Genomic DNA, 27884 nt, shown 5'->3' with positions numbered 1-27884 from the left:
CATTTATCATTAGGTCAACATTTTCTGTTAGGAGTATTACAATATGAGCTATGGATAATGTTTTGTTCTAGTCTGCATAATTCGGTCTATATCTGGCCCATTTTTCATGTAAATCATTTGCTGATTAAACTAGGGATGGAGGATACTTTGCAAAGCCATACAACAACTCCAAGGGCAAACTAACACCTTTTCTATCCTTGGTAAAGGCCTTGATCTTTGTTCTCCAGGAACCAAAACAGAATGTGAGGCAAACCAGTTTCAGTGTGAAAATGGTCGCTGTATCCAATCTGTTTGGAAGTGTGACGGCGATGAGGACTGCAGTGATGGCAGTGACGAACTCTCATGCGGTATGAAACAGTTGTCGTTTTCAGTTAATCTTGAACATTTTAATAAGTGGTGTTTTAACATGAAAAACACTGATCAAAATAAAGTACTCAAGTGCTCATTCTGACCACTTTGTAATTTAAATACATTTTCCTTCAGAGGTCACACTGCAGAAGGTATTTAATCCCCTAATAGTTGACCTGATCTATGGAGGCATCTGAGCAGTCCTAATGTTGTCCTTTACCTCAATCAATAATCAATACGTATACATACAGGATTTTTTTCTTTCATAACCCACAGCCTGAGCTTCACCTCCCCTTTTGTATGTAGGCCATGTGAGCCTCAGAGTGAATTGGCTGTGGAAGGTAGCAAGCCTACCATAACGTGCTTTGTAGGTACTCACACATGTTTATCAACAATTCAATTTTTTTTTTTTTTCGCTTTTATCATAGGACATTAGTGGTGGGGATACAAGTCTCTTAAGTGATCAATTTACAGACTCATGGATATTATGGTTGAGTAAAGGGGTAATCGATTTTTGTTTTTGTTTCTAACAAGGGGAGGGCGATGTGCCTTTAAAAGTATCTTGTACGTTTAGAAAAGGTAGATTTTTCACCTGTTTTGACATTGTATTCAGTCATCCGTTTTGTTTTTTCAAATAGCTGGTGCCTTTTCACTACTCTGAGCACTAGTATCACAATTTCAATATTTAAATTATTTGGTTCAGATTGTAGGATTGTACATTTTCAAAACTGCATTTTTTTTTTGCACTGCCCTAAATCCCATCCACTATGATTAAGGTTAGATGGCAGATTTAGATTCCTTATCAAGTCATGTTTATTTGTATAGCCCTTAATCACAAAGACTATTGCAAAGTACAGATTATTATGACACATCCCCCGATCTAAAACCTACATGGTGCAAATAATACACAGATATTGTCAACATAAAATATAGGTTATTCATATGCTATAGAATAGGAGTCTGTTTTAAGCTTTGATTTAAACATTTCCACTGAGGTTGCAGATCGAATCTCGGGGGGGGAAGAGCATTCCACAGCACCGGGGCCTGAATTGAGAACGCTCTTGAACCTGCGGATCTCTTCTTGGCTTTTGGGATCACTAGTAGACCAGCGTTTTCAGAGCGAAGGCTCCAGACCGTAACATATAAGGGAAATTAAATCTGAAAGATACGAGGGAGCAAGTCCATGCATTATTTTGTATACTACCCAAAGAACCTTAAAATCCCATTTTAAGCTAACAGGGAGCCAATGCAGGTTAGCTAAAATCATGGTAATGTGATCATCATGTCGTCGTTAAAAGCCTCGCTGCAGCATTATGTACCAGCTAAAGGCTCTTGATTTTGAACTTCGCGAGACCGGAGAGTGTGCATTACATTAATCGAGATGGGAGGTAACAAACACGTGAATTATAATCTCCGCATCCGACTGAGACAGCATAGGCGAATTTAGTAATGTTGCAAAGATGGAAGAAAGACATTTTAGTAATATTCTTCAAGTGTGTTTGAAGGGACAGATCGGGGTCAAATATGACGCCTTAATTTTTTTCATTCTTGGTGATATTAAATTTGTCATTGTTCAGAGCAGTTTTTGCATTTAGATGGACCAATGACCAATATTTCTGTCTTTTCAGAGTTGAGGCGCAAGAAGTTTAGTGACATCCATTATTTTATCTCGGTGAGGCAGGTCTCCAAATTTCCACAGTTTAGTGTGGCAGATTCCTCCATTGGAGGATATAGTTGAGTGTCATCTGCATAGCAATGGAAACTATTATACTTGCGAATAATATCACCTAATGAAAGCATGTAAATGCTGAAAAGGGGCCCCCAGTACTGAACCCTGCGGAACACCACAGCACAAAAAAATAAAAATAAATAAATAAATAAAAAAGTCAATTTGCGCCTGCACAAAACAAGGACTGTAAAAATAAGGTTTAAAAACAGTCAGCAAATTAATATGAGATGGGAAAAAACCTTAATACAACAATGTACATCAGATATTCTGGTAAGAAAGTTCAGAAGTATTAGTGAAAAATACTGTAGAATCTTTTATCGCTTGTTATTCAATTGATTGACTCATTTTTAAACTTCTCCCATTCCAGATCAACTATTTTAAGTCTGTATATAGCCACATAGTTGTATACTGAACATTCAGTCCCTGTGAGAATTGATTAAATATGATTTAGCCATTTTTTTGTTTTTTTTTCACTTTTTTGGTAAACATTACATTTATTAAAAAAAAAAAAACATAAAATTGGCGATAATTCTATTTGGTATAGCAGCGAGTATGTACAAAAACTAGTTTACAAACCTAGATCGTCATATTTCCATTTAATATAACTTTATCTGTGTCTCTCCTGAACAGTCAAAAAGGGTTGTGCTGACACAGACCTGGTGTGTCGTAATGGCCAGTGTGTTCCAAAAAGATGGCAATGCGATGGGGAGGCAGACTGTGAGGACGGCTCAGATGAAAGCGTAGATGTTTGCCGTAAGTAGAGATCTCCCGGTTTTCGGTTGGATGTTGTCACGTTGCTCTAAATTATTACTCTCCATCAATGTTCCCTCTAATTTTCCACGGGTCTGAGCCTTCACACAAAGTCGGTGAGCAACGCTTGAAACAACAGTGAGCAACACAATCCCAAGTGTGGCAAATAAGTCATTATCAAACATGTCCAAAACTTGACATCACTGTACATGGTTTTCCGGCAATGCAAACATTTTTTTCACTTTTGAATGATTTGACTAATGTACGATTGCAAAAGTTGTACAGCCTACAAACGTCATTTGTTTTTACAACAATTCTTTCACAAGATTTCCATTTTTTTTTTCCTGATATCTTTTGTCGCATAATACTAACATTTTTGGGGGCTTATTTAGTCGGTTACACGATACACAACTGTATTTAATCACATTTTTTAGTGGAAGTACAATGTTGGCAACAAGATTAACTTGGTATAATTGGAAATTATTTGAATGCAACACAAACTTTTTCTCCTTTTTCCCAGTTTTTTTCAAAAAAAATGTTTACCCTTTTGAAAAAATATTTTTTTTTCCTGGCTGTTACTTTTTTCTTTGTTCTATGTTTACTTTTTTCCCTTTATTTCTTTTCCTTTTTTTCTGGCTTCTGAATTTTTCCTTTTTTCTTTTTGTTTCTTTTTTTTCTCAGCTTTTCACTACTTTTTCATTTTGGTATTTTTTTCTTTTTTGTTCTATTCCCCCTTCAAGTCATTTTGTGCATAATTGTACATAATATTTGGTCATATAGGGATAAAAGAAGCAAAAACAACCTGAAGAGTCGTTTAGGACCTGAAAGAGCCGGTTCCTTTTAGCGAGCCGAGCCTAAGAAGCCGGTTCTCGAAAACTCTAAAAACTCACACACGCAGCTTGGAGGGAACATTGCGCTGGAATGATTTTCTTGTGCGCTGAGAATGTGCAGGCAGTGCGCGGTTGCGCACGCGCGCAGTTTAGAGGGAACACTGCTCTCCATACTTCATAACTGTACTTGTAATTAAACACTCTAGTAGCCATTACTTCTCTTTTCTGTGATTTCGCCTCTTGACAAATATTTTAGAAGGCAACTAACTACTGTACAGATTTCTAAAGGTTTTGAACTTTTATTTATTTATTTATTTATTTATTTTTTCCCCCCCTCCATGTGCACCAGATTAGGTTACAAACATACTCACTACAGTGTACATGGACTGAGCCGCACGTGCAACAGTTTCTATCACTGTTTGTCCAGCTGTTTTTATTCTTGGTAATGGAAAATGCTGCACTCGCATGTTTGTCTTAACTGACTTTTACTTGTTGTTAGTGGCCATTTCTTAAATCATTAGCATTCTGTACATTTTACATTTTAATATTGGAATGTAAGTTAAACAGAAGGAATTGTTGACCTTTAAATTCTTGTTTTCCTACCATTACCATTTTCTCTGAGCATGTGCTAAAAACTTTTTTTTTTTTAATTTAGATCTATTCAAAACGTATTTAATAAAAAAAAAACTTCCATATGGCTGTAATTTCTGTATAACATTACACTGCTGCAGTATTACATGTTGACATGTGGCCTGTGTTTCAAATACTTGTGCAGACATGCGGACTTGCCGTTTGAATGAGTTTAGTTGTGGGGCTGGTTCTACTCAGTGTATCCCCAACTTCTGGAAGTGTGATGGCGAAAAAGATTGTAACAATGGAGAAGATGAGGTCAACTGTGGTAAGTTGTCACACAGTAAATTAACGTAAGCAATTTTGTACTGCATTTTTAAGACCACGTCCCTCCGGAGAATAAGTTGCACTAGCCCAAATAAAATACCTAATTAAGAGGGTAAAACCATATATGTCGCATTAGAGTACAAGGTGCCTTTTTGAGGGAAATTTATTCGACTAAACCTATGTCATCTTGAAAGGTAAGTTAAAATAAAAGTAAATATTTTCAGCTTGCTCCAAAGTGATTTCTATACGACGTGCAAATTTTCTGTTTTTTACTGCTCTACTACATTTAACCCGAAAATGAGATCCAAAGTCGTTTTAGTTATGTTTACGCAAGTGATGCATGTTGTGACAGGGGAGGGGGCATTTTCGTCACAACACTGGCAATATTGAAATTATCAACACTTGCGGTTTGGTGGGAAAATAACGTGTGAAATGATATACCTGATAAGTGTGGCAATAATTTCTCAAAGTCTTGCCCCTGACCAAACTAGGAATAAAGCTGCGACTTGTAGTCCGGAAAGTATGGTACACTGTTTTGAGGACCTTTGCGTTAGCTTATGTGGTGCCCTTTCAGTTCCACACAATTCACACGCGTCGGTGAACTTAAACTTTGAGCACTTCTGTGAAAACTAGCACTTGCAACCTGAATGTGGAGTCTGCAAACTTTTTTAGGTCTAACTAAAACATTAAATGTACACTGTTTTTAATTTGTTGTGCATCCGTGGCAGAGAAGGAGCAAAAAAAATTGGCTTCACGTTTGGTAAATAAGGGACTAGTTGATGTAGGGCCTTAATACTCAATGATGCAGTTTAAAACCGCAGGACCTGTATGCATCAGTTTCTGTTGTGAACATTTAAAGTTGTGACTGAGAAGTGGTTGTGAAAACATCAACAAATATTCTAAACTACATTCAAATTACTTTGTACAATTTTTGTTTTATATCTGTACCTTTCAGGTAATGTAACCTGCACTCCAAATGAATTTACCTGTGCAAGTGAGCGCTGTATATCCCGAAACTTTGTCTGCAATGGCAAGGATGACTGTGGTGACGGTTCAGACGAGGTGGAGTGTATGCCTTCTACCTGTGGCCCAAATAAATTCCAGTGTGGAAATTTATCTTGCATCCCAAATAGCTGGGTGTGTGACGAGGATGTTGACTGCCAGGTAAGGGAGTCGCAATAAAGACCATCTCAAACATGCACATGAGGTGCGACAAGATTTTTGACCATGTGAAACCGTGCCATTTAACAAGTTTAAGTGTTCTCAATGGTCACTTATGTTTTAATTGAAACACAGCATCGCAAAGGCCTGCAGTTGGTGTTTACATTGTATGATTTCTGCCTAGTGCTCTGAATGTCAAAGAAAAGAAATTAAAGTGTGGGTTAACGATAAGAGTAAATGACTTTTGGCCAATGTATGATAAAACTCCACGGAGTAGAAAAATTGGATGTAGCACGGGATTAATTACTGTACTTAGATCTTTTCCCCCCTCCAGTTTTGACAATGACAAACATATGATTTTGTGTTTATTTAAGAAAAGATATAATTTATTTAAACATGAGAACAAAAGCATATACATTACATTGATTGAAATATTTACGACAACGTCTTCACTTGGTAACTTGGCTAGTGCGGAACAGAATCTTTGTCATTATTGAAGTTGTGGTCATACTCCTTATAGAAGCACACTATGGACAGTACAATTAAAAATAATTTAACGGGAAGTCAACAAGTTATGGTCAGTATACGTCATAGACGCAATAGCCAGTTTTCACCCTAAACTGGTTTTCAGTAACAATTCACAGAAAATTACCCACTGTTAAACCTTTGTTCTTCTTCAGGATCAATCTGACGAGTCACCAACACGCTGCGGCCATCACCCAACCCCACCAGCCAAATGTTTAACGAATGAGATGCAATGCCTTTCAGGAGAGTGTATTCACAAAACGTGGCGATGTGACGGCGACCATGACTGCAAAGATGGGAGTGATGAAGCTAACTGTCGTATGTACATACTTATAGACTTGCTTTTTTCCGAATATATTGTATCCATGCAAACTGTTCAGATCCTCCACATTTTTACTGATGTAATCTTAATGTAGGAAAACCCAGATTTATTTTACTGCTCACATGTGGTGCGTGTCAATCTTAATTTTTTGGGGATATCAGTCAAATAATTCTCCGGCAGTAAAAGCACTTTTAGTGTCTAATGCAGGTAAGCCCGGGCCGGGGGCCCCAATTTTAACTCATGATCAAATTTGTACAGGCCCGTGGCCTCTGTCATTAAATTAATGTTGACTGCTGTATAAAATAAATTTGTTCCCACAAAATTCACCATTTCACCAGGTGATTGCAACAGCCCTTTCGCCACCATGCCCAGGCTTTCTGTGAGAAAAAAAGGAAGTTGCCTGAGGGCTGCCTCTACTGAAATCCAACAAAACTAGGTCTGCCTAATTTGCTAAGAGACTGTCTTCAAATAATATAACACAAAGAGGAACTGCAAGATTAAAAATGTTAACTGGAAACCAATGCTGTGAAAACATAAATTAACTTGTTGCTGTTTAAACTGCACAGCTGCGAGTTTTCACAAGACTCCGCAAGTCAAGCAAAATGCTATGAGGTCTGGACAGTGTTGGTCAAGCACTGCAAACCTTTCATGGCGGGTGAATTACTGTTCAAAGATTGTCAAGCTTAATAGTCATACCTCGAACATTTTTAGGTTACGTAATCGTCCCGCTTTCTAAAGTTTGGACACCCATGGTCTAATGTTATTTGGAAATTGTTGTACGGTTTTGACAGCTGTGCGCACCTGTGGAGCCGAACAGTTCATGTGTGATGATGGAAACTGTATCCTGGGCAACAGACAATGTAATGGCATAAGGGAGTGCGCTGATGGATCAGATGAGGCTAACTGCAAAAACCGTGAGTTCTGATCACTTCAGTAATGGCTTTACTTTTTTTCTCTGTTTGACTGTTACACAAATAAGAAGCATGTTTAACTTTCGACTTCCTTTTACACTGAAACCTGTTTGAAAACTTGGCAGACGTGTCATCATAAACTATTTAATTTTGTCAAATGAGAATTGAACACTTTTCACAAAGCGTCAAGAGAACCTAATGTAGTCGTTCTGATTGTGTCGAATTTCTATACAGACGCTGCCCAACCTATGTACCATCCGGACAATTGTTCATAACTTGAATTTGTTCGTAAGTTGCTTCAGTGCTATATTTTGTATGTTTAAGGTTTATTAAAGTAAAGTATAAGTAACCTGTATTGTTTTTGTACTAAAAATAAACATTTCATTAAACGGTATTCTCTATAAAGATAACTAAAGTTTAGTTTAACTTACTTTTGGAAGATGCGCTTTAAAGAGGTCTTCCTCTGTGGTAAAAAGCGTTCAGACCATTTTCTGAACTGCATCAAGCTTTCTTATTCCACTTTAATTTCAGATGAAACTGCTTGCCACTTTACACCAACCATTTTGAATGGATGTGCGCAATGTTGACCAATTAAAATGTCAAAGTTCTTGGTGCGCTGGAGATGGTATAGACAGTATAGAATGTTTACACACGAACTAGGAAGAGGAAGCACATTTTTCTTCCGGGTGGATGCTGGGTGACCTCTCACAGCGCCATGTGTTGGAAAGAAGCACTACAGTAATGTCCTCTGAAAAAGGTGCACACAATTCCAAATCTAACTTGCAGCTATGTCCGGATATTTTTTGACATCCCAGAAAAAATGTTGGTATCTGCCATTTTACGTGAGTTCAATGGTCAAGTAGGGGAGCGTCTTATCATTTTGGAATTTGTTTAAACTCAATTTTAAGTCCTCTATTGCCTAGTTAATGTTGTCTTCTTCTGGCAGCCGTAATTTCAACCAAATATTACCTTTTCAATATTTTCCAAAATCCTTTTAGATTATAATGATTGGTATCAATATTTGTATAGCACCTATTGTATCAGTTCCTCCCTCTTAACAGAGACTCTGTGCCATGGACCTGAGCGGTTCAAATGCCGCAGTGGAGATTGTATTGAGATGAGCAAAGTGTGCAACAAGAACAGGGACTGTCCAGACTGGAGTGATGAACCCATCAAAGAATGCGGTAGGTATTTCAAAACCAACCTGTAAGAAAATACATGTAGAAGTACTGCAACATTGATCATCTTATCTGCGCAACTAATGCAATTGATCAAATGGGTAATCCATTTTTGGTAAATGTTATGCAGTTGAAGCAATGGAAGTCACATTTGTAAATGGAACAGTGTTTCCTTTTACAAAATTTCACAATGTGTAGCCCGGAAGAAGTGTGATTTTAATGTGCTTACCAACTTGGGAATATTGGTCATAATGCGTTCTTCACAATCGTCAGTCTTTTACTTTTTGGTAGTGTTGTTTGAATCTTTTTTTAGTTTATAGCCAATCGAAGTTTTGCAAGATAATCCAGTTAAAAATACTTTGCCAAAAGAACAGTATTCTTTCTGTAATGCCTTAATTGCTAAACTATCACATTCTGCAGATGTCAACGAGTGCTTACTGAATAATGGGGGCTGTTCACATTTCTGCAAAGACATGGCAATTGGCTTTGAATGTGACTGCACACCTGGGCTCCAACTTATCGATCACAAGACTTGTGGAGGTTTGACTGTTTTAATCACCAACAGTGCTTGTTTAATCTAAAAACTGAATATTTTTTTAAAATGTAAAATTGTGTTCTGAGGAATTGAGTGTTTTGAAATGAAGGGTAATTCTATGAACACTAGCAGCTTGTTTAAAAAAATGTACCTTTTGCAGCCTTGAATATGCATGTTTTTTGTCATTATTTTTTTTCAGACATCAATGAATGCCTGAACCCAGGCATCTGCAGTCAGATTTGCATTAACTTGAAAGGGGGATATAAATGTGAATGTCACAATGGTTATCAAATGGATCCAAATACATCAGTGTGCAAAGCTGTAGGTGAGTGCAGCCTGATGTAAACAAATCTACCCTTGTCTTGTCAAAGGCCGTACCAATTATCTGATGTATAGAAATGGAGAACCCCGGACTAATCAACAGCACTATTATAATTTGCGTGTTGCTTAATTATTCAATCTAATGCAATATTTTTGTACTTTAATGCATAGTTTCATATAAAACCTTACTAGTTCATTATTTTGCATTGGATTATACAGTCATTTTTGTGAGTTATACATCTACATCTATCCTTAAACATGACACAAGCACTTCCACCTGTTCCCAACAGCGTATTTTACAAATCTTTAATGTGCTAAACCTTTTTAACCCTCCAAACTAATTGTACATCTAATACAATGTTTCCCAAAAATGATCAAAGGTATTCCAAACGTGACATATTTTAGACCTTTTAAGCAATGCATTATCCTTGCCTTTCGTTCTACTGTTGAGGCCAGGGTGATGCATTACAGGCGGATGTAGCAACAAGTCCTTCTTTATTCTCAGGTAAAGAGCCCAGTCTGATTTTCACAAATCGCCATGATGTCCGCCGCCTGGGTCTGGAGAGGAAGGAGTACACACAGATTGTGGAGCAACAGAGAAACACTGTGGCTTTGGATGCAGATTTTGATCAGCAAATTATATTTTGGGCTGACCTGGGACAGAAGGCCATATTAAGGTTTGAAACCTTGTTTTTTATTTTTAAGTATAGTTGTGCAAGTACTCCTTGCATCGTGATTTGCAACAAACACTGATGCACGTAGGTTTAATTCATACCTTTATCCCTTGCAATGAATGATATTTAAAAAAACAATTTCTGTGTCTACTTTTTAAATAAAGGTCTTAAGTTTACAACTTTTTTTCCTTCACTATAAAGTTTCACTTCTCTATGCACACCTCGTTTTTGTGTAAATGCTGTAATGTGACACATTGCCTACAGCTGAATTTGTTTGACCTAAATTAAGTTTTGCGCATTTCTAAGAGGATTAAGCAGTTGTAAATTGTGCTAACATGACCATAAGCACCCTCCTCATTATTCTGTATGCAAGATTCATTTTATCCGTTGGATCTGCATGGTCAGCAAAAATGGGTTTAAAGTAGTGTGACAGTTGTATTATTTTTAAAGAGTAGAACTGTTGTATAACTGTAACATAATGCTTTGCGAAGAACATGTTGATTTAACAAAATACTTTTTGTGAAATGATCATTTTTTTGTATTGGTCTTCCTTGTGTATGCAATTTTTACAGTACTCTGCTGGACAATCGAGATGTGAGCATGCACAACAAAGTGATTGAAAATGTAAAGTCGCCTGTCGGAATTGCTGTGGACTGGATATACGACAACCTGTACTGGTCTGATCTTGGAACCAAAACCATTTCTGTTTCAAACTTCAATGGGACAAAGCAAAAAATTATTTTTAGTCAAGGCCTGAAAGAACCAGCTTCCATTGCTGTGGATCCTCTTTCTGGGTAGGAGAACTTTGTACAATAAACTTTTTGATACCTTCAATCTTTCTAAGAGATTTTCCAACTTTGGCTCTGTTTTTTTTTTTTTTTTTTTTTTTTTGCACATGAACAATTGTAGTTTTCTGTACTGGTCTGACTGGGGTGTGCCGGCCAAGATTGAAAAGTCTGGTATGAATGGAGTCAATAGGCAGATTCTGGTGGCAACTGACATCCAGTGGCCAAATGGAATAACACTTGGTAAGAATAAAGATGTGCAGACACAGGTCCTTGGCAGTATTATTTAAGACTGCAATTGGCAATTGGCCAATGTTTTAGCCTTTCAGTGTTTACGACTCATCCATAACTGTTGATGACTAGTGGAAAAGTTTTACTTTTATTTCTAACATTTAGATTTTTGACTGCATCTCTCGTTAGCTTTTTGGTCCTGTTGTAATTTGTATTTAACCACATATTGGTTGTTCACATTAAGTTACTTGTTAAAATTATCTACATTTCACCAGACTTGATCACTTTCTAATATTCTGTGTATTCTGTATTTTTAGATCTAATAAAAGGCAGGTTGTACTGGGTTGATTCAAAGCTCCATACACTCTGCAGTGTTGACGTGAATGGTGACAATAGGAAGAAAGTGCTACAGTCTCGAGACCATCTAGCTCATCCATTTGCTCTCACTGTTTTTGAGGTAAGAGACAAAGCACATTAACTTTATTCCTGTGTCTCATTGTTGGAGTTGTCAAATATTTTAAAGTATGAAATGTGTGCTATAATTTAAGATTAAAATATTGGCAAAAGGGATAAGAATATATGTCAAGGAATCAGGTGGCACGCTTTGTGCCCTCCAATGACGAGCCATATTTATTTTTTGCATGCAAGGATCGTGTCTTCTGGACTGATGGTGAGAAGAAAGCCATATATGGTGCAAACAAATTCACTGGGTCGAATGTTGTGACACTAGCAAACAACTTGAATGATCCACAGGACATCATTGTGTATCATGAACTCATTCAGCTTTCTGGTAGGTGTAGTTCAAAAATATTTTCTATTCTTTATTCAATTACTGCTATGATGGAGGATGAGTTATAATATCAGGTCAAATGTGTGTTTGAGTTTAACTTGACCAGGAGTCTCCAGTGTGGAACCCAGACACCAGGTTTTCCCCTGCCCTAAAAGCCCTTGAGTAGCATGCGGACTGTTTCTGAAAATAAGTCACCACTGATGGGCTATAGTGATTTTATTGGTAATTTGATTTCTAACTGGCATGAAAAGGTATTGACTATAATTAGTTTCTTTAAAAACAATGTATTAGTGGTTGACTGGGCTTATTTCAACCCTACTTCTAACAATTACAAGGTGGTGATAACATTGTAACAGTAAGTTGCTGTTTAGAAATTATTTTTTACTGGTAGCTATTCAGTAACAAAGAAGCTTGTTTTGAAAAGGTTGGTGACCCCCTAAACTATTCTGTCGAATTTCTAAAAGCTTTTTTTTGTTTCTGGTCAACCTATTGTTTTGAGGTATAAAGATTTTTAATTGAGTGACTAAACTGCAAAATTTGCACATGAACTCCGCTGAAACCTACACTTGCTTACAGGAACTAATTGGTGTGCAGAGAACGGTTTGAATGGAGGCTGCAGCTACATGTGTCTGCCTGCACCACAGATCAACAAACACTCCCCAAAATTCACTTGTTTGTGTCCTGAAGGACAGGAATTGGCTGCGGATGGTTTACGCTGCAGGTCTGGTAAGTTGAAACTAATAAGAGCAGTCAGTAAAACATTGGGCATACTTTAATCATCAACTGTTTTTTCGTGAATTTGTTATAGTTGATTGTAAAGTGCTCTCTATGCACTTTTTTTATCTATATAAAACTCAAGATGGGGTTGGATTGTCAAGTAATGTGTGAATAATTCTGTATCTTGTTTATATCTAGACTACCTTCACTTATTTGTGACTGACTTTTCTATTGTTCCATCTTTTTTTTCTTACCATAGAAAGACTGTGAGAAAGGGATGCGGGAAAGGAATTTGGTGCATATAACTCCTAATTAGGCTCTGCTGCAGACCACGCAACAGGAGCAAACAAAGCATTAGAACATCTCCCAGACAACTCTGAGCTGCCATGCTCCTCAAAAGCGAAATGCCTTGTTAGCCAAGGTTGCCTTGAAACTGAATTGTGAATTGTGTGTATAATTGCGTTAACACGCCCTTCAGCAACTTTAGTGTGCTCGATTAATGGCGTGGGACAAGGATGCTTTTCACAGTCTCCAGTTGGGTTTTAGCCAAAAGCCTTTATACGCTGCTAAATCTTAAGCAAATGGATTTGTCTCATTCGTTCAGCAATTGCAGCTGCATGAAATGGAACTGTTGGGTCATTGTATTTATTTTTTTATTTTATTATTATTTTTTTTAAAACTTTGTCTCAAATGGTGGGTGGTAAACTGCCCCATACATTTTGATAATGAACCAAATATGTGGGGCTTAAACGAGTTAACATTGTTTTTTTAGTCACGAGATGAGTTTTAAAAAACCTTTTAAAATCCCATGTGTTTTGGCTACAAATTTAGAAAGGTTGTCACACTTAACAGCAGTAAAACATTTAGTTTTGTGTGTGTGCATGTATATAAGTAGGAAATTGCTCTATTTAAATTGTTTGAATAAACCCTTAAATAAAATTATATTTTAAACGTCAGCACTAACGATTCAACACCTGGCTGCAATTCATATTTCCACCACAGAGTGGCGGTTGTGCTAGAATCGTTTGTTATAAACAGGGTTGGGCAGGGTTACTTTAACTTAACTACTTTCAATTACTTTTGGATTACTCCAATACCAAATATGCTAATAAAAGACAAAATAAATATGAATAAAATGATGACTCACAACTTGTGGTAAGCTTTCTCTCCTGGCTTTGATCTCTCTGATGTCCGGCAAAATTAACATAAATGCGACAGAAACGAAGAAAATAAATCCAAACCGCTTGCCAACATTTTTGCCGTTCCATGTATTCCGTTACTCCCCAAGCCTGCACAAAATGTAGTCATTTTATTCATATTTAGTTTATTTTGTCTTTTATTAGCACATTTGGTATTGGAGTAATCCAAAAGTAATTGAAACTAATCCAGTTAAAGTATCACTACTCAACCCTGGTTATAAACCGCGCTCAGCCAGCTTTTGGAAGTTTTGAAAGGAACTATAAATAATGCAGTGCACTCCCTGAAAGTGAATGGTTGGGAAAGAAGCGGGGAGAGTGACCATAAAATGCTAAACATCCATTCAGATCACTTTTTTTTCCGACAAAATGACAATGCAGTCTCCGCACCCATTCAAGTTGTTTTACTATCAGATTGCCAGCAAATTGTTGTTTTGGACCTGGAACAGGCAATGGTACAAATGATTAGAACTAAAGTCTCAAGACTGATTCACGTACAGGAGATGTCCTCGTGATACACATCACAGCAGGATGTGTCATCTGACCTGGAAGTGCATTGCCATCAAATAGTAGTTATGCAAGCCCTGGGAAGTATTTCTGCTTTTTCTTGTGCTCGTTGTTATACTTCTATAGAACAATCTTTTGGAAAGATTTGATATATTTTTCACCAGAAGAATATTCATTTTGACTCTATTCGCATTGGTCAATTTATTTTTTGTGGGCCTACTAATATTTAATTTAAAACTTGATGTGGCCTACCTCTCATAAGTGTGAGAAATGTTACCATTCAGATTCCAAAAAACAGCTGGCTTGTGATTGTTGGCTCGCCTAACAGTGACCATAAATTTTCTCCCTGAACCTCCATTTAAGTTTTATTAGCCTCTTTAATTCATCCCCGCCTCCACAAAAATTGAATCTTTATTGTCTGTGTCAGACGCTTCTACCAAAGGTCCCTCAACGGAGAATGCGAAACCTTTGCTGCCCTCCCCAGGTAATAGCAAATACTTTCTTCACTTCCTGACGCTGGGCTGCTCGCAACTCTCCTTTATGCTTGCTTTAAAAGCGCTTTGTCTTTGGCTGCAAAACTCCAATTTGTGCAACCTGTCTGCATGTCGCTCTAGATGCTATGCCTGTGCCATGCTGGATCATAGCCTCTTGCTTGATGAATATTGAAGCGAGTGGCGTTTCTTGTATCTGCAATGCTTGCAACATTCTGGATTGATTGCTTTGTTTGTCACATGTTAATATTTGTCTCGAAGGGACGCTATAATATTTTAGTGGTACTAAACATTGATTTAAATACTGGGCAAAAATATGTGAACTCGTATAGCAATTATATTTTTTATTTACAAAAAAAAAAAATCATAGGTCGGGAAATTGTTTTTCTTTTACGTAAGTGGAATCCCTACGTAAGTGGCACGTTGCTTGCTCCTGCACTGGCTTTTGTACGCATTAGATAATGGTGTTATTTAATGGTTAAATATTACACACTAGGGCTTTAAAGATGTTTTTGTTTTTAAATGTGACTACCTAATTGATGAAGTGCAGAGCGCTTGTGAATTTGAACTGGTTCACACTGGTTCTATCCTTATCGCTCTCTGCACTGAGGTGCATAGGATTATACTCCTAAATTGGAGCCTTTTTGTTTTTCATATGTAGTACAAGGCACAATAAATCAACTACAACAAGAGGTACTAATTTAAGAACCGTTGCGTGTTTTGCACACTTGTGTGTGTGGGGCGGGGGGGTCATTTTAGTGCAACGATATGATCACTCAAAAATATTGCTGACCTAAAGTGCGAACCATTGCATACCACGGGAATCAAATCCAGGTCGGTGAGAGGACCAAAACCAAGCCATGTAATGGTACAGGTGATATAAAGCAGATTTAATCTATATTCACCGTTTTTACTCACTGTGCTAGAAAAAATGTTGGAGGATAGAGAAAATTAAAAGCGAAAGATATAACTCAAAATGTATCTAAATCACTCAGGGATGACCTTTTTATTTTTTCCTTTCAGACACATTGAATAAAAATAGTGTAAAAATGTGTCTGCCTTTTTCTATGTCGTCTGTATCACTGGTGCGCTAGTGGTAATTTTTGGGCACTTTTGCAGCCGCAACTTGCATTTAGTTCTGTTGCATGCAATGTTTTTCAAATGATTCTTATAGTAGTGTATTGTAAAACCTCTCATAGTAACGCACACTAACAAATTACAATTGTATCCACCAATATTTGGACGTGTATATAAGGTGCACTAAATTATAAGGCATGCTTTTACATTTCTGGCCACATTTGGGTTATTGGGGCTTTATAGTCCGGAAAATACGCTGAGAATTTGCAAGTCTACACTGCTGAATTGATGCTCTGTATTCCCCTTTGTGTATACTAAGTTGGCTTGCTGTAATGACTATTTAGCACACGGCAAACAGGAAAGGCCCGTGAGTTAAAAGCAACTTTGGGCAAAAGTCTTTTCATTTTGTTTTTTTACAAGGCTGGTAAAAACCCTTAAAACAGCTGAAGCATCTTTTAAGAGTAACACCAGTTTTGATGAAAGAAGGCATTTTCAGATTGGGAGGTTCTTAGAGTTAAATAAATGACAACTTCGTTAGTGGCAACAGTTCAGTGCCATAGCAAAAATGGTTAAAATATTGAAAAACAGTTTGTGTTACTAAGTTAATGTTTTTTTTTTTTTTTTTTTTTTTTTTTTTATGTCTGCACATTCCGTTATTAGTAATGTGATATTTTATTTGTATTTAATTTTAAATTTGTTTTTGTTCCTACACAATTTAGCAATTGTTAAAACATGGTGCAGAGTTCATGAAACTGACAATAGGTTTTGTTTTTTTTTTTTTTTACATGATTTCCTGCAAAATGTTGTACCTTGTTGAATCATTTAGAATAATTATCATTAAAAATCATTTTTTACGTAAAATATCAGTAAGATAAAATAAATTAATTTAGTTAAAATTTCGGAAGTGGGTTATCAAGGTTGCCCTCTGTTACTCAGTCCCCTTGAAGTTGCTTTGCCTCAAAAAGGTTGGAGACCCCTGATCTATACAGTACGTTGCCACTTTTCTCTACCAGTTGCAAAACTCAAATGTGTAATTTGTCATTCTGATCAAAACATATTGTGATAGTCAATTTTAATAGGACGGTAAAAGTTTAGTTGGCACCAGCTTGTTAAGTTTGTGACTGGTTGAAAGCTGAGAACAAAAAACCTCACAAATACCTTTTTGGGGTTGATCAAAGATTAGTTTTTAGCTTTAGGTGTCTAGAAGCAAACAATTAATGCATGAAAAGTACTTCTAACATGAGGGGGAAGAGCGATTTGTTCTCGTGGCAGAGCCTTTGGGGTTTCACCACAAAGGAATGGTTTAGTCCTCTGAAGATGAGGGCTAGTACTGTATTTGGTGTGGCGCCCCCCTGCTAAGGTAAAGTAAGAACTTTGGAATTGGGGTGTTTCAGACTTCCTGCTCTGCGCTTCCATCAATTTGTCTCTGCTTAATCGACCATCAATCCTATGCATATAAATCTTAACAGCTGCCATTTTTTTTAAATGACTGTATGATTGTGTCAAACAAGATGACAGTTTACTGTCCAACACTGCAATAATCATGTTGTTGTAATGTATTGAAAGGAACTATTTTTTTTTTTTTTTTTTTTTTGTTCTGTTTTTTGCAGAAGCCAATGTGAACACCTCAATTCAGGTCAACACCACAGCCAGAGGTTCTGTTGCAGCTTGGGCCGTATTACCAGTTTGTAAGTGACAATCATCAAGTGCACTTTTAGTTTTTTGATATTACCAAGTCATATTACGTATACTGTTAAAGGGTTTAAACTTTAGTAGACTGTCAAAAAAGGGAGAAGACATGGAGTTTGGATTTGCTTCTCTGACGGCTTCTCCCGGTTCTCTTTGCAAGTTCAACCTGTTTTGTAGCTCACCTAGCACTTATTACAAATCCTAGGTACCAAAAGAAGATGCGCTCAAGTGTATGGAAATTAAACGGCAACGTAATTGGCCAATGGCAACAACGATGCGAAAAAAATCATGAATACGCTGGCATCACGAAATCATCTTTGCAGTAGTCAAATTATAAACAAATGAAACGTATCGACTGCTTATTAGTAAATGATTTAAATCCACATTGTAGAGCTTCACAAAATAACCAAAAAAATCTGATTTTAAAATTGAAATATTTTTCAAATTAAAAACATGTGTAGGACTTCTGGAAGATTTTTGCAACTCAAAGTTCTTTATGACAATATTAAATGAACATAAAGAAAGAAAATATTGTTTCCCCACCCAACAACCTGAAATGCCAAACACAGAAACAATGAAGAATAAATCAATAAAATAAAAACTGATCAAATAATGATTGCATGGCACAGACCATGTAAGGACCTGTGGTAGGCTCATCCACACTGATGGGATATCAGCAGACCGCCAAAAGATTCTCGGCTAGCTAACCACACCAGACTACATCAGAGTGGGTCTCTGCTTTAAAATATCAATGATCCCCGTGGAAAGATGGGTCAGTTATTCCTGACCCAGATTTGCCTGAACTGCTTGGCAAAATGAAATGTTCTGTACTCTCAAATGTATATATTGCAGTTTTATTGGATTCTGGCTTCCAAAAGATTGTTGTGTAGTCATTTTGTAAATGATTGGCAGATTGTTCTAGGTCTTTTTGTCTTACTGACTTCCACAAAATCTGAAGAGAAAAAAATTCGCACACAGTACTGCTTGCCATGGCTGCGGCCGGTGGATATCTGATGTGGAGGAACTGGACCTTGAAGACCCAGAAAAGCATGAACTTTGACAACCCGGTATACCTCAAGACAACCGAGGAGGACCTCAACATTGACATCACACGGCACGGCGCCAGTGTGGGGCACACGTACCCGGCGGTAAATAATTTCCATGTGACAATTTATCACACTGACCTGAAATTTCTGTATTTTTGGGACTAAGGCTCACCTAAAAACCCCAACTTGGCAAAAAATTGATCAGATATTTTAAAGTGCGCCTTATAATCTGGTCCCCCTTTTTATAAAGCGGAAAATACGGTGGCTAAAATTCAAAATGCATAGTTACAATTAAATGATGCTGTATATAACTGTTTTGCCTTTGAGAAACGGTGGTCGAGTGCCCTTTTGTGGTTTACATGTCAATTGTACAAACATGATTATTACATTTCAACTAATGATGTATGGGGTTCTTATTCTAACGAGAATGCAATTTCTTTTTGTCTTAAATAATTAAAAGTGCTTAAAATGTGATAGCTTTCTATCCAATAGTTAGCATTTAATTGTTCACCGTTCTGCCTTAAGTAAAAATGTGTTTTTGAAGCGCCCTCTTTTGGTCAACATGTTAATTGTTCCAAAAAGCAAATAAATGCAGCAAAAACGCCAACTTTTGAGGGCTCGTTACAAATCCTTATTTGCATGTCGTTCACTAGCTGTCTAGCTTGTGAAAAGGGGGATACTTTGGCGTGAGGACAGCACGTTAACCATTAATAAATTAGTGTTGAAACCAGATGTTATATCTGTTTTGTTAAACCCTAGCTTTCACTGTCGTTTTTATTCCATGCTGTGTTAAACAAACGAAAGAATCTGGTGGGTCGCCAGGGCTTAATTGGTCCTGCCAGTCTCATAAAGTTGTATTAAAAAAATATCATTAAATTAAAATCACTTTTGGGTATCTTTATTACAGTATATAAATGCTAGGGTATGTATTTATACCATCTCTTGTAGCCAGAAGGAATCTTGGTCACCCCTCTCCCATGTTGACACTCAGTTGTAGTTTTGTACCGCCCTGCCTGCACTGTAATTAGACGGCTGGAAAAAAAACTAGTACATTGATGAGCGTTGCGTTTTTCCCAAAGTTTAACATTTCTTCAACCCTTGGTGACCAGAAAAAAAGGTTTAGCGCCGAGCGTTCCGCACAGAAAACGTGCCCATCTCCCCGTCGCACTGTTGGCGTTTTTAACGGAGCGTAGAAATGCGGCACTGCCATTGAAAGAATTTAGAAATTTGTGCTCAGAACAGGAAAATGCTATGTCTGACACGGGGCCCCAACTGTGTGACATATTGCGTGTTATAGTATAATCTCTTGTAAACCACTGATGGACTGGCATTCTGTCATATGCAGCAATTTCAAAAGCGGCAATACTGATAAGTATTGCATATAAAACTCATTGGAGATTTGGTCTGTTTACTTGCTGATGCAATACACTAAAATAGTGCAGCATTGGATCAATTTAAGATGTTCTCAGTCTAAGATAACAAGCAGATTTGTTGTTTTTGTTTTTATGAACTAGTATCTCTTTTACCATGGTTTGTGGGTGTGAATAGATTGCTGTGTCATTGCCTTTCATAACTAGGGTTTTTAGGATTGTAGATTGCTTGAATTTAAAATGTAAAACTTTTTTCTTCCGGGCAACATGCCTCCAAATCCCCCTAGTGTCTACCCACCAGTGTCTCATAAAATATTATGGGAAATACTGCCATGTGCATTATAGTCCAGTGCGCTTTTATATATGAAATATCACAAGACTATTTAGGGGATGCGTCTTATAGTGCGGTAATATACTGTAGAAGTTGTTTGCTTCAGATAAACTTTGATGCAATCATTTCTTAGCAGTGGATGCAGACTGCTTGTTAATGATCAGCACTCTCTCCTGTAATCTTGAGCGCATTGTTGGCCAACACTAATCCCCATGTGCGCAGATTAACCTTGGAGCAATCAATGCTCCAAGGCACTACGCCTCTAACCTTGGCTGTTATCCTCACAGCTGTTACCACAAGAGTCAGCAAGTTCTTTGAGCGACAGGAAATGGCTTTCCCAAAAGGATAGTGTGTATAGGCGCCACCTAGTGGTAAAAAATACAACTTTAAAAAATGTATTAAAATTACCAACAATTTATTAACATGTAAACATTCTTATTTTAAATATTCGTAGGTAGAGAAATTTGCACATATTTGACATTAGATGTAGCTCTCCTTGATGATTGGCCACCATGCTGCTAAGGCTACCACCAAATATGGAAACATTTTCCATTTTTTCTAGCCTTTTTCTTCCACTTTTTCTCATTTTCCCTTCTACTTTTCAGTTATTTTTCCCCCTTTTCTATCCCCCCCAATTCTTTTTCTTTACCTCCAGTCGTTCTACTTTTCTTTTTCCCCCCTTTCTCGTTAGTTTCATCTGTTTTACTTCTATTAAAGTTTTTCCCTGTTTTCTTCTGTTCTTGTTGTTTTGTCTCGTTTTTCTGCCTTCATCTTCCTACTGATTATTGATTACTGCTCCAGCGAAGGTCGGGGGGGTCCTGTCCCTGTGCGTTGAGCCGACCAGATGAACCAGGTTTTTCCAATGCTGGCGGTCTTGTGCCAGCTGTTCTGCATCCTCTACAGCAACTCCGTGTTGTTGGAGGTCGCCCGCAACGACATCGAGTGCGGGGTTTCCCTCATGGTTGTGTCCAGCCTGCGGCCTTTGGGTCAAACTGGAGAATGGCTCGTGTCTGGTGGTAGACGAAAGACATGGCCAAACCAGCGGGTGTGGCATCGCGCGACCAAGGAAGATGCTCTGGGCTGGCACATGCGGGCTCTGAGCTCTTTATTGGAGACTCGCTGGGGCCACCTGATGTTCTTGATGGTTCTGAGAGCCCTGCTATCAAAACCTTCGATTCTTGTGGCTAGGGTGTCGTTCAGGGGCCATGTTTCTGAGCCATAAAGCGGGATAGAGAATACGGCGAGGTTGTAAATGCGGAGCTTCGTCTTGTTCTGGTGCTGCCAGAGAGACTGCAGAGCAGATGCTGCCAGGGCTCTTCTGGGGAGAATCTCTGGTTTTAGGTCCCAATTGTCTGTCACCATGGACAAAGCTCTTGACAGGCTCTATAATGTCGCTACCAATTTGGATGGGAGATGGATCTGGTCCATCACAGACATACATGAACTTGGTTTTCGTCCAACTCACTTGCAGGCCAAGCCGCGCTGCCTCTTTGCCGTAAATGCCCAGAGCGTAGCTCAGCTGGCTGTAGGAAGTGCTGAGCATGATGGTGTCGTCAGCATACTCCAGGTCAGTCAGGTGGTAGTTGCTGAAAGACACTCCGGGGATGCGCTCACTAACCCTGAACATCAGCTGGTCGATGATGGAATTAAAAAGGTCGGGAGCAGCCACGCAACCTTGACGAACGCCGCTGGAGATGGTAAACCAGTCGGAGTCAATGCCGTTGATACGGACACAGCTCTGTGTTGCTGTAGAGCAGCTTGAACAGGGCTATGATCTTGGGTGGCGCTTCGAGAGCTTGGAGGAATCCGATATACAGATGGCGATCTTTACGGAATTCACGGTTCTTCTCTATCAGCAAACGGATGGCAGAGATGTGGTCCGTTGTGGAGCGGTTGGGCATAAAGCCAGCCTGCAGGGGACGGCGGCAGCTTCTGATTGCTGGAAGGGCACGGCTGAGCAAGATCCTGGTAAAGACCTTGCCCGGGATGGAGAGTAAGGTTATACTTCTCTGGTTTCCACGGACAAGCCTGTCACCCTTGCATTTCCAGAAGCTCCCGACGGTATCGCTCTCCAGGGTCTTCCTACTGCCTTCCTCTATTTCCATGTTTTTCTTTTTTTTTTTTTTTTTTTTTTTTTTTTTTTTAATTTCTCCTTTTCTGTTGCCCTGTTTCTTTTTTTCTTATTTTTTCCCTGGTTTCTTTTGGCTGCTTTTCCTCTTTTAATCTAATTTGGTCCCTTTTTTTTCCTTGTTTTTTTTCTATTTTCCTGGGCAAAAAAAGGCACATTGATTTTCCGTAGTTTGTATTCTTTGAGTCAAATATCACCAGTTTTCGGTTGCATGACTCAATACATCAACATTTAATGGTCAAATATTACGCACAGTCTCTTAAAGTGTTATAATGCTCGTACTTTATTTTTTTTTCCTTATGATTTTTAGGTGATGCAAAATAATTTGAGTGATAATATTAATTGTTCTCCCTTTTCAGATTTCAATCGTGAGCACAGAGGAAGATCTATCATGACCAAGTTGGGATTTAATTGTGTGTGTTTCTGAAGCTAATGGCAGAGCATGCGGTTCCCATACTAGTGGTTGCCTCATCAGCATAGCCCACATTATGACAAAATGCCTCCTGAAGTGCATTAAACCATTGAGTTGTTACAGTAACTGAAAGAAATGTTATTTATTTTGTAAATACTTTGGATTGTGTTTCTTTGTTTTCCATGGGCCTGGTATTCAAGCTTCTATGGCCTGCCTCGCTCAGATGTCTTTTGTCTTGGAATCTCTTTCCTGTCACCTAAATCATCAAGTCTGCTGGACAGGTTTTGCAACTCCTTCATGCTCTGTTATTTATGAATCACATATTGGGTAAATTATTTGACTTTTGCAATACTTAGCAGAGTAAGTAATTTCTAATGTTATCGTAGACGGCAGGTTTTCAGCATTTGTAAGCATTGTACATATTTTGACATGATCTCTTAGTCGATCAGGATTCGAGTCAATGCACTTTGATCAAACTGTTGTGTAAATAAGATTGTATACATTTGACATGAGATCCCTTTTGCTATGTTTGGCCCTTGTACCAGGGTTGAATGATAGATATACCAAACATAAAGCTCAAGAAAAAAAGTGGTAACACAATTTCGTAAAACTATTTTGTATGTTTTGGTGTGGCTGTGAATCTTTTTCTAGCCTTGTACAGTTACTTGAATACTTGAATCAATCTGTATCTGTGGGGTGGGTGGGATTTGCAAACAAATTAAAGACTAATCCAGAACATAATTCCAATAGTACTGTGTCATTTTTAATCCTATCTGTTGAAGCCCTTGAGTTGCCAGTTAAGCGGCTGCTTTTTTGACATGCGTCCGTAAAACGCATTGGAATTTTGTTTGCAGAACATTCTCAAGATTGTTTAAATTGTGGCCTAATCAGTTTGTTGGCGAAAATAACAAAGGTCTAAAAGCTGTAGGGACCACTGACTCAATTCATTAGCTACAAATCAAGCAGCATGTGGTCGTTGATCTAATAATCAGATGGATTTGCACATAAGGTTCTAATTACTGGCTAAAGTTCATCTGCACTTAAGATGCCCAGTATCAAACGTTCTTGATGTTTTTTAGGTTTGTTTGTGGCTTCTCATGACACAACCTAAAACAATTCTACCATTAATTAACTAAAGGGAACTACAAAATATTTGCACAAAAACTAATGTACATTAAAATGACAACATGCATCACGGAGTAGGGTGAAGCAAAAGCTTAACTGCATTTTCTTTTTTCTTGCAGAAAAAAAAATTAAAAAAAAAAAAATATATATATATATATAAACAAGAAAACAAAACCCTATCCTACAAAAGGGAGATTCAGGGAAAGACATTTCAGACCTCTAACTTTACTGCTAATTACCGGTACGTATTCCTATAACATGCACCTTTATCAATCCTCCTTGGCATATTTGGAATATGTAGAGTATGCATTTTTAACAGTTTTAATTTGGTGGCATTTTAAGGTTGTTTAAATCAGTGTTTTTCAACCCTTTTTGAACTGAGGTACACTTTTATTTATAAAAAAGCCCTGAGGTACACCGTTTGTCAAATGTTTGAAAATGAAGTTATGTCAAGTATTTCACTTGGTATAATTGGTATATAAAAAGAAGAAAATACTCAGATACTTTATTCATCTCCGTAGGGGAATTCACACTTCCAGCAGTATCCTTGTGTTGATTTGTAAAAGGATGGTCTCAGGGTGCTGTGCTCTAGTTTAGCAACAGCGGAGTGGATGACGTCACACGCTAGGCCAAAAGTTCGACGTCCCTGCAGCAGATGGAAATCTTTGCCCAGGATTACACTACCTCGTGTTCACGTAGATAGCGAGTCCACCTCCTCTCCGATTCCTGCAGGCTTTTGTGCGTCTGTCTGCCCTAGCAGCGCTGAAGCCGGGTAGCTCCAAGTTAGCGTCCGGGATGCTAGACGTGAGCCACGTTTCCGTTAAACACAGCAAACTGCACTGTATGCTTTGTTTTTCACCAGCACACCCAGTTTGTCGATCTCATTTGGTAGAGAGCACATTTCTTTTCTTTTATTTTCATTTTTTTCACAGTGCAATCTAAAACCGCTCTGTTAAACAAATTAAGTTATTAAATTTACGGTGCCACCTCATGAGCAGATAATTGGAATATAAAAAGTATATTTTAAAAAAAAAAAAAAAACTGCCACCCACTGATGTGATTGACTATTACAGTTCCTCTTATGAAGATAACAAAAATCCTGAATAATGGCCTGATTTTTTTTTTTGAAAGATTGGGCAAACTCCAGCGGCACTCTAAAGGTCTCACGGCACACTAGTGTGCCCCTGCACACTGGTTGAAAGACATTGGTCTAAATCATTCCATAAATGACTACCTTTTCAGATTACACAATGGCTTTTCAATGTAGTATAACGCTATTTAATGAGTGTTCGCTGTTTAAGAAACTGAATGTTGGGAGTTGATGCTTGTTTGCGTTGTTTATTAAGTGATCCAAGTTTACATCTGAAATATAAAATTTGGTTTGCCAATTCGAACTGTGCTGTTTATATTGGGTATCCAGCTAATATCATGGCTAAAACTTTTACTTAAGTTTTTCTGTTTGAACATTACTTATCTTTGTATTTCAAAGTATTTTATGGGATTTCCTAAATGGTAAAGTTTGTTTTATGCATTCAGTGATTGCTTGATTTGTACTTGAGCCTAATGTGTCAGTAGAAATAATATACTTTAGTTTTAATGATGCACAGGTCATTGATGTACAAAAAACGATGGTTTAATACAAACCCTTTAAGGAACTCTTAACCTATATATTTAGATCTTTTTGACAGATATGACTTTACCCAGAAATTAGCATTCCCTTTTTCTGTGAAATTTGGAGAAGTAAATGTGATAATATAGCTTGACTATTTTATAGTTTAAAACTGGTTAAGTGTTGTATACACAGTATGCCTAGAGCAGGGTTGTGCAAACCATGGCCCGCGAGCTGACCCAATATATTTTTGCCTTCATTCTGGAAAAAAAATCCAACTGTAATACAATTGCAGTAATGTTAAAAATTAAGACAAAAATGCTGATACATAACTCATAGTTATACTATAATACAACATTCTAATAGCAATATATTGACATTTGAGCTATTATGCAAATACAAAAAAACTACCGCAGAAATGCAAAATACCACAAAACTAAATGTGCACCAATACAGAAATATGACTGCAGACATGGTACCAAAATACCACAAAAATATAACTAGAATAATACTACAACAAATAATACATAATGCTAATATGGAAATACTACAAAAAATATAACCACAGTAATCCTACAAAATGTATAGAAATGCTACAAAAATGTGCAAAAATTCTACAAAAATTGTAATGTAAAATAATGTTTGGTCAGAATTCGGTTTTGCAATGTCAGAAAATGATCAAACGATGTCAAGACATGTGAAGTGAATATTGTCAATCACATAAATCCTCTGTTATCTGAGTGATACTGGAGGAAGGGGACGTTATCTTGCATGGGTGCATCAAAGGTTGCTCTGACAACTCCATCACAGGGGGTCCGCCCCTCCCGGGAGCTTGTAGATGTTTCACCTCGCAAGGGCAGTCTGAAATTTTTGGCCAGCAAGAAGAAAGAGAGCATTTCATAAAAGGAGGAACTGGACCAAGGCTGCCCTGACCAAGTCTCAGCTGAACAGGCACCCAGAGAGCCTTCCCAAGTCAGCAGCCAAGTTTGATCAAGCTAACAGCCAAACCTTTGCAGAACATCTCCTGGTTGATAGGTATTTGAATTGGCTTATTACATTATTGTATTTTGATTGAGTTCCCCCTCTACATGACACTGACGTTGTTGTCTATCCAAATGGTGCCAGTTTAAGTTCTCAACTTCTAGTTCTTTGTTTTTTATTATTATTGATTTGTGTTCTATTCAAGCTTCTTCAGTAGATGATTGTAAAAGTCCATAAATGAGTGTGTGTCTCTTGACTAAAGTATATTGAACTATCAAAACAGTTAAAAATAATTTACCTTAAGTGTGTGTAGCCACCCTTCAGACATACTGAACAAGGTTTTTTTCATCCGTTTTCCCGACATAATGATCTAAAAATGTATGTGGTGCTCCAAAAAAGCAAGACTAGTTTTGAATAGAATAGATTTGGCTCGTTAATATAATTGGTCAATAAATTGCTTCTTAGTATAATCTATTTACCATCCACAATATTACTATTATACTAAATATCAAATTTTGTGCTACACATTGGTGCGTTTTTCCATCTTCGCAACACTGCTAAAATTAGCCCTATGCTGTCTCAGTTGGATGCGGAGCTTACCTCCTGTCTCAATTACTGTAATGCACTACTCTCTGGTCTCCCGAAGTCCAAAATCAAGGGCCTTCAGCTGGTACAAAATGCTACCGGGAGGCTTTTAACTAAGACGCGAGAAAGTTTGATCACATAAACCAGATTTTAGCTGACCTGGATTGGCTCAGTTAGCTTAAAATGTGATTTAAAGGTTCTGTTGGTATTATAAAAAAATCATGCATGGACTTGCTTACCCATATCTTTCAGATTTAATTTCACCCTATGTTCTGGTCCGAAAATGCTGGTGTACTAGTGATTTCAAGAGCCAAAAAGAGTTCCTCAGGTTCGAGAGCGTTCTCCATTCGGGCCCCGATATTGTGGAATGCTCTTCCCCCTGAGATTCGATCTGCAACCTCAGTGAAATTATTTAAATCTAAGCTTAAAACACACTTCTATTCTATAGCATATGAATAACCTAGAGTTTATGTTGACAATATCTGTATTCTTTTTTTATTGCAACATCCATTGCAGCCTGGTCATCCTGGAAGGGGGATTACCTCATGTGCAGTACCTTCTCAAGGATATCTTCATTTTCCTCATGTTGAGGTTTTTGAGTTTTTCCTTGCCCTCGTGTAGGTATTAGATCAG

General features: G+C 37.7%; 1 protein-coding gene across 2 annotated transcripts in view; it reads left to right on the top strand.

Moving 5' to 3' along the window:
- Positions 1–23692, top strand: part of vldlr (very low density lipoprotein receptor) — a 31264-nt gene extending 7572 nt beyond the window's left edge. The window contains exons 2-20 of one of the 2 annotated variants that reach the window (XM_088319723.1): positions 228–347; positions 2708–2830; positions 4433–4555; positions 5510–5718; positions 6396–6558; positions 7354–7476; positions 8535–8657; positions 9072–9191; positions 9386–9511; positions 10013–10184; positions 10754–10975; positions 11091–11209; positions 11515–11654; positions 11846–11987; positions 12564–12713; positions 14850–14891; positions 17586–17663; positions 18643–18812; positions 22899–23692. In XM_088319723.1, coding sequence (XP_088175849.1) covers positions 228–347; positions 2708–2830; positions 4433–4555; positions 5510–5718; positions 6396–6558; positions 7354–7476; positions 8535–8657; positions 9072–9191; positions 9386–9511; positions 10013–10184; positions 10754–10975; positions 11091–11209; positions 11515–11654; positions 11846–11987; positions 12564–12713; positions 14850–14891; positions 17586–17663; positions 18643–18812; positions 22899–22934 — 2501 coding nt within the window. In that variant the 3' untranslated portion in view covers positions 22935–23692. The remainder of the gene's footprint in view (positions 1–227; positions 348–2707; positions 2831–4432; positions 4556–5509; positions 5719–6395; positions 6559–7353; positions 7477–8534; positions 8658–9071; positions 9192–9385; positions 9512–10012; positions 10185–10753; positions 10976–11090; positions 11210–11514; positions 11655–11845; positions 11988–12563; positions 12714–14849; positions 14892–17585; positions 17664–18642; positions 18813–22898) is intronic. The other variant, XM_088319724.1, reaches the window with a different exon arrangement.
- Positions 23693–27884: the final 4192 nt, after the last annotated feature.

Source organism: Urocampus carinirostris, chromosome 16, assembly GCF_059441175.1.
Source record: "Urocampus carinirostris isolate Australia breed hairy pipefish chromosome 16, RoL_Ucar_1.0, whole genome shotgun sequence".
NCBI lineage: Eukaryota > Metazoa > Chordata > Actinopteri > Syngnathiformes > Syngnathidae > Urocampus > Urocampus carinirostris.
This window is presented reverse-complemented; position numbering and strand designations above follow the sequence as displayed.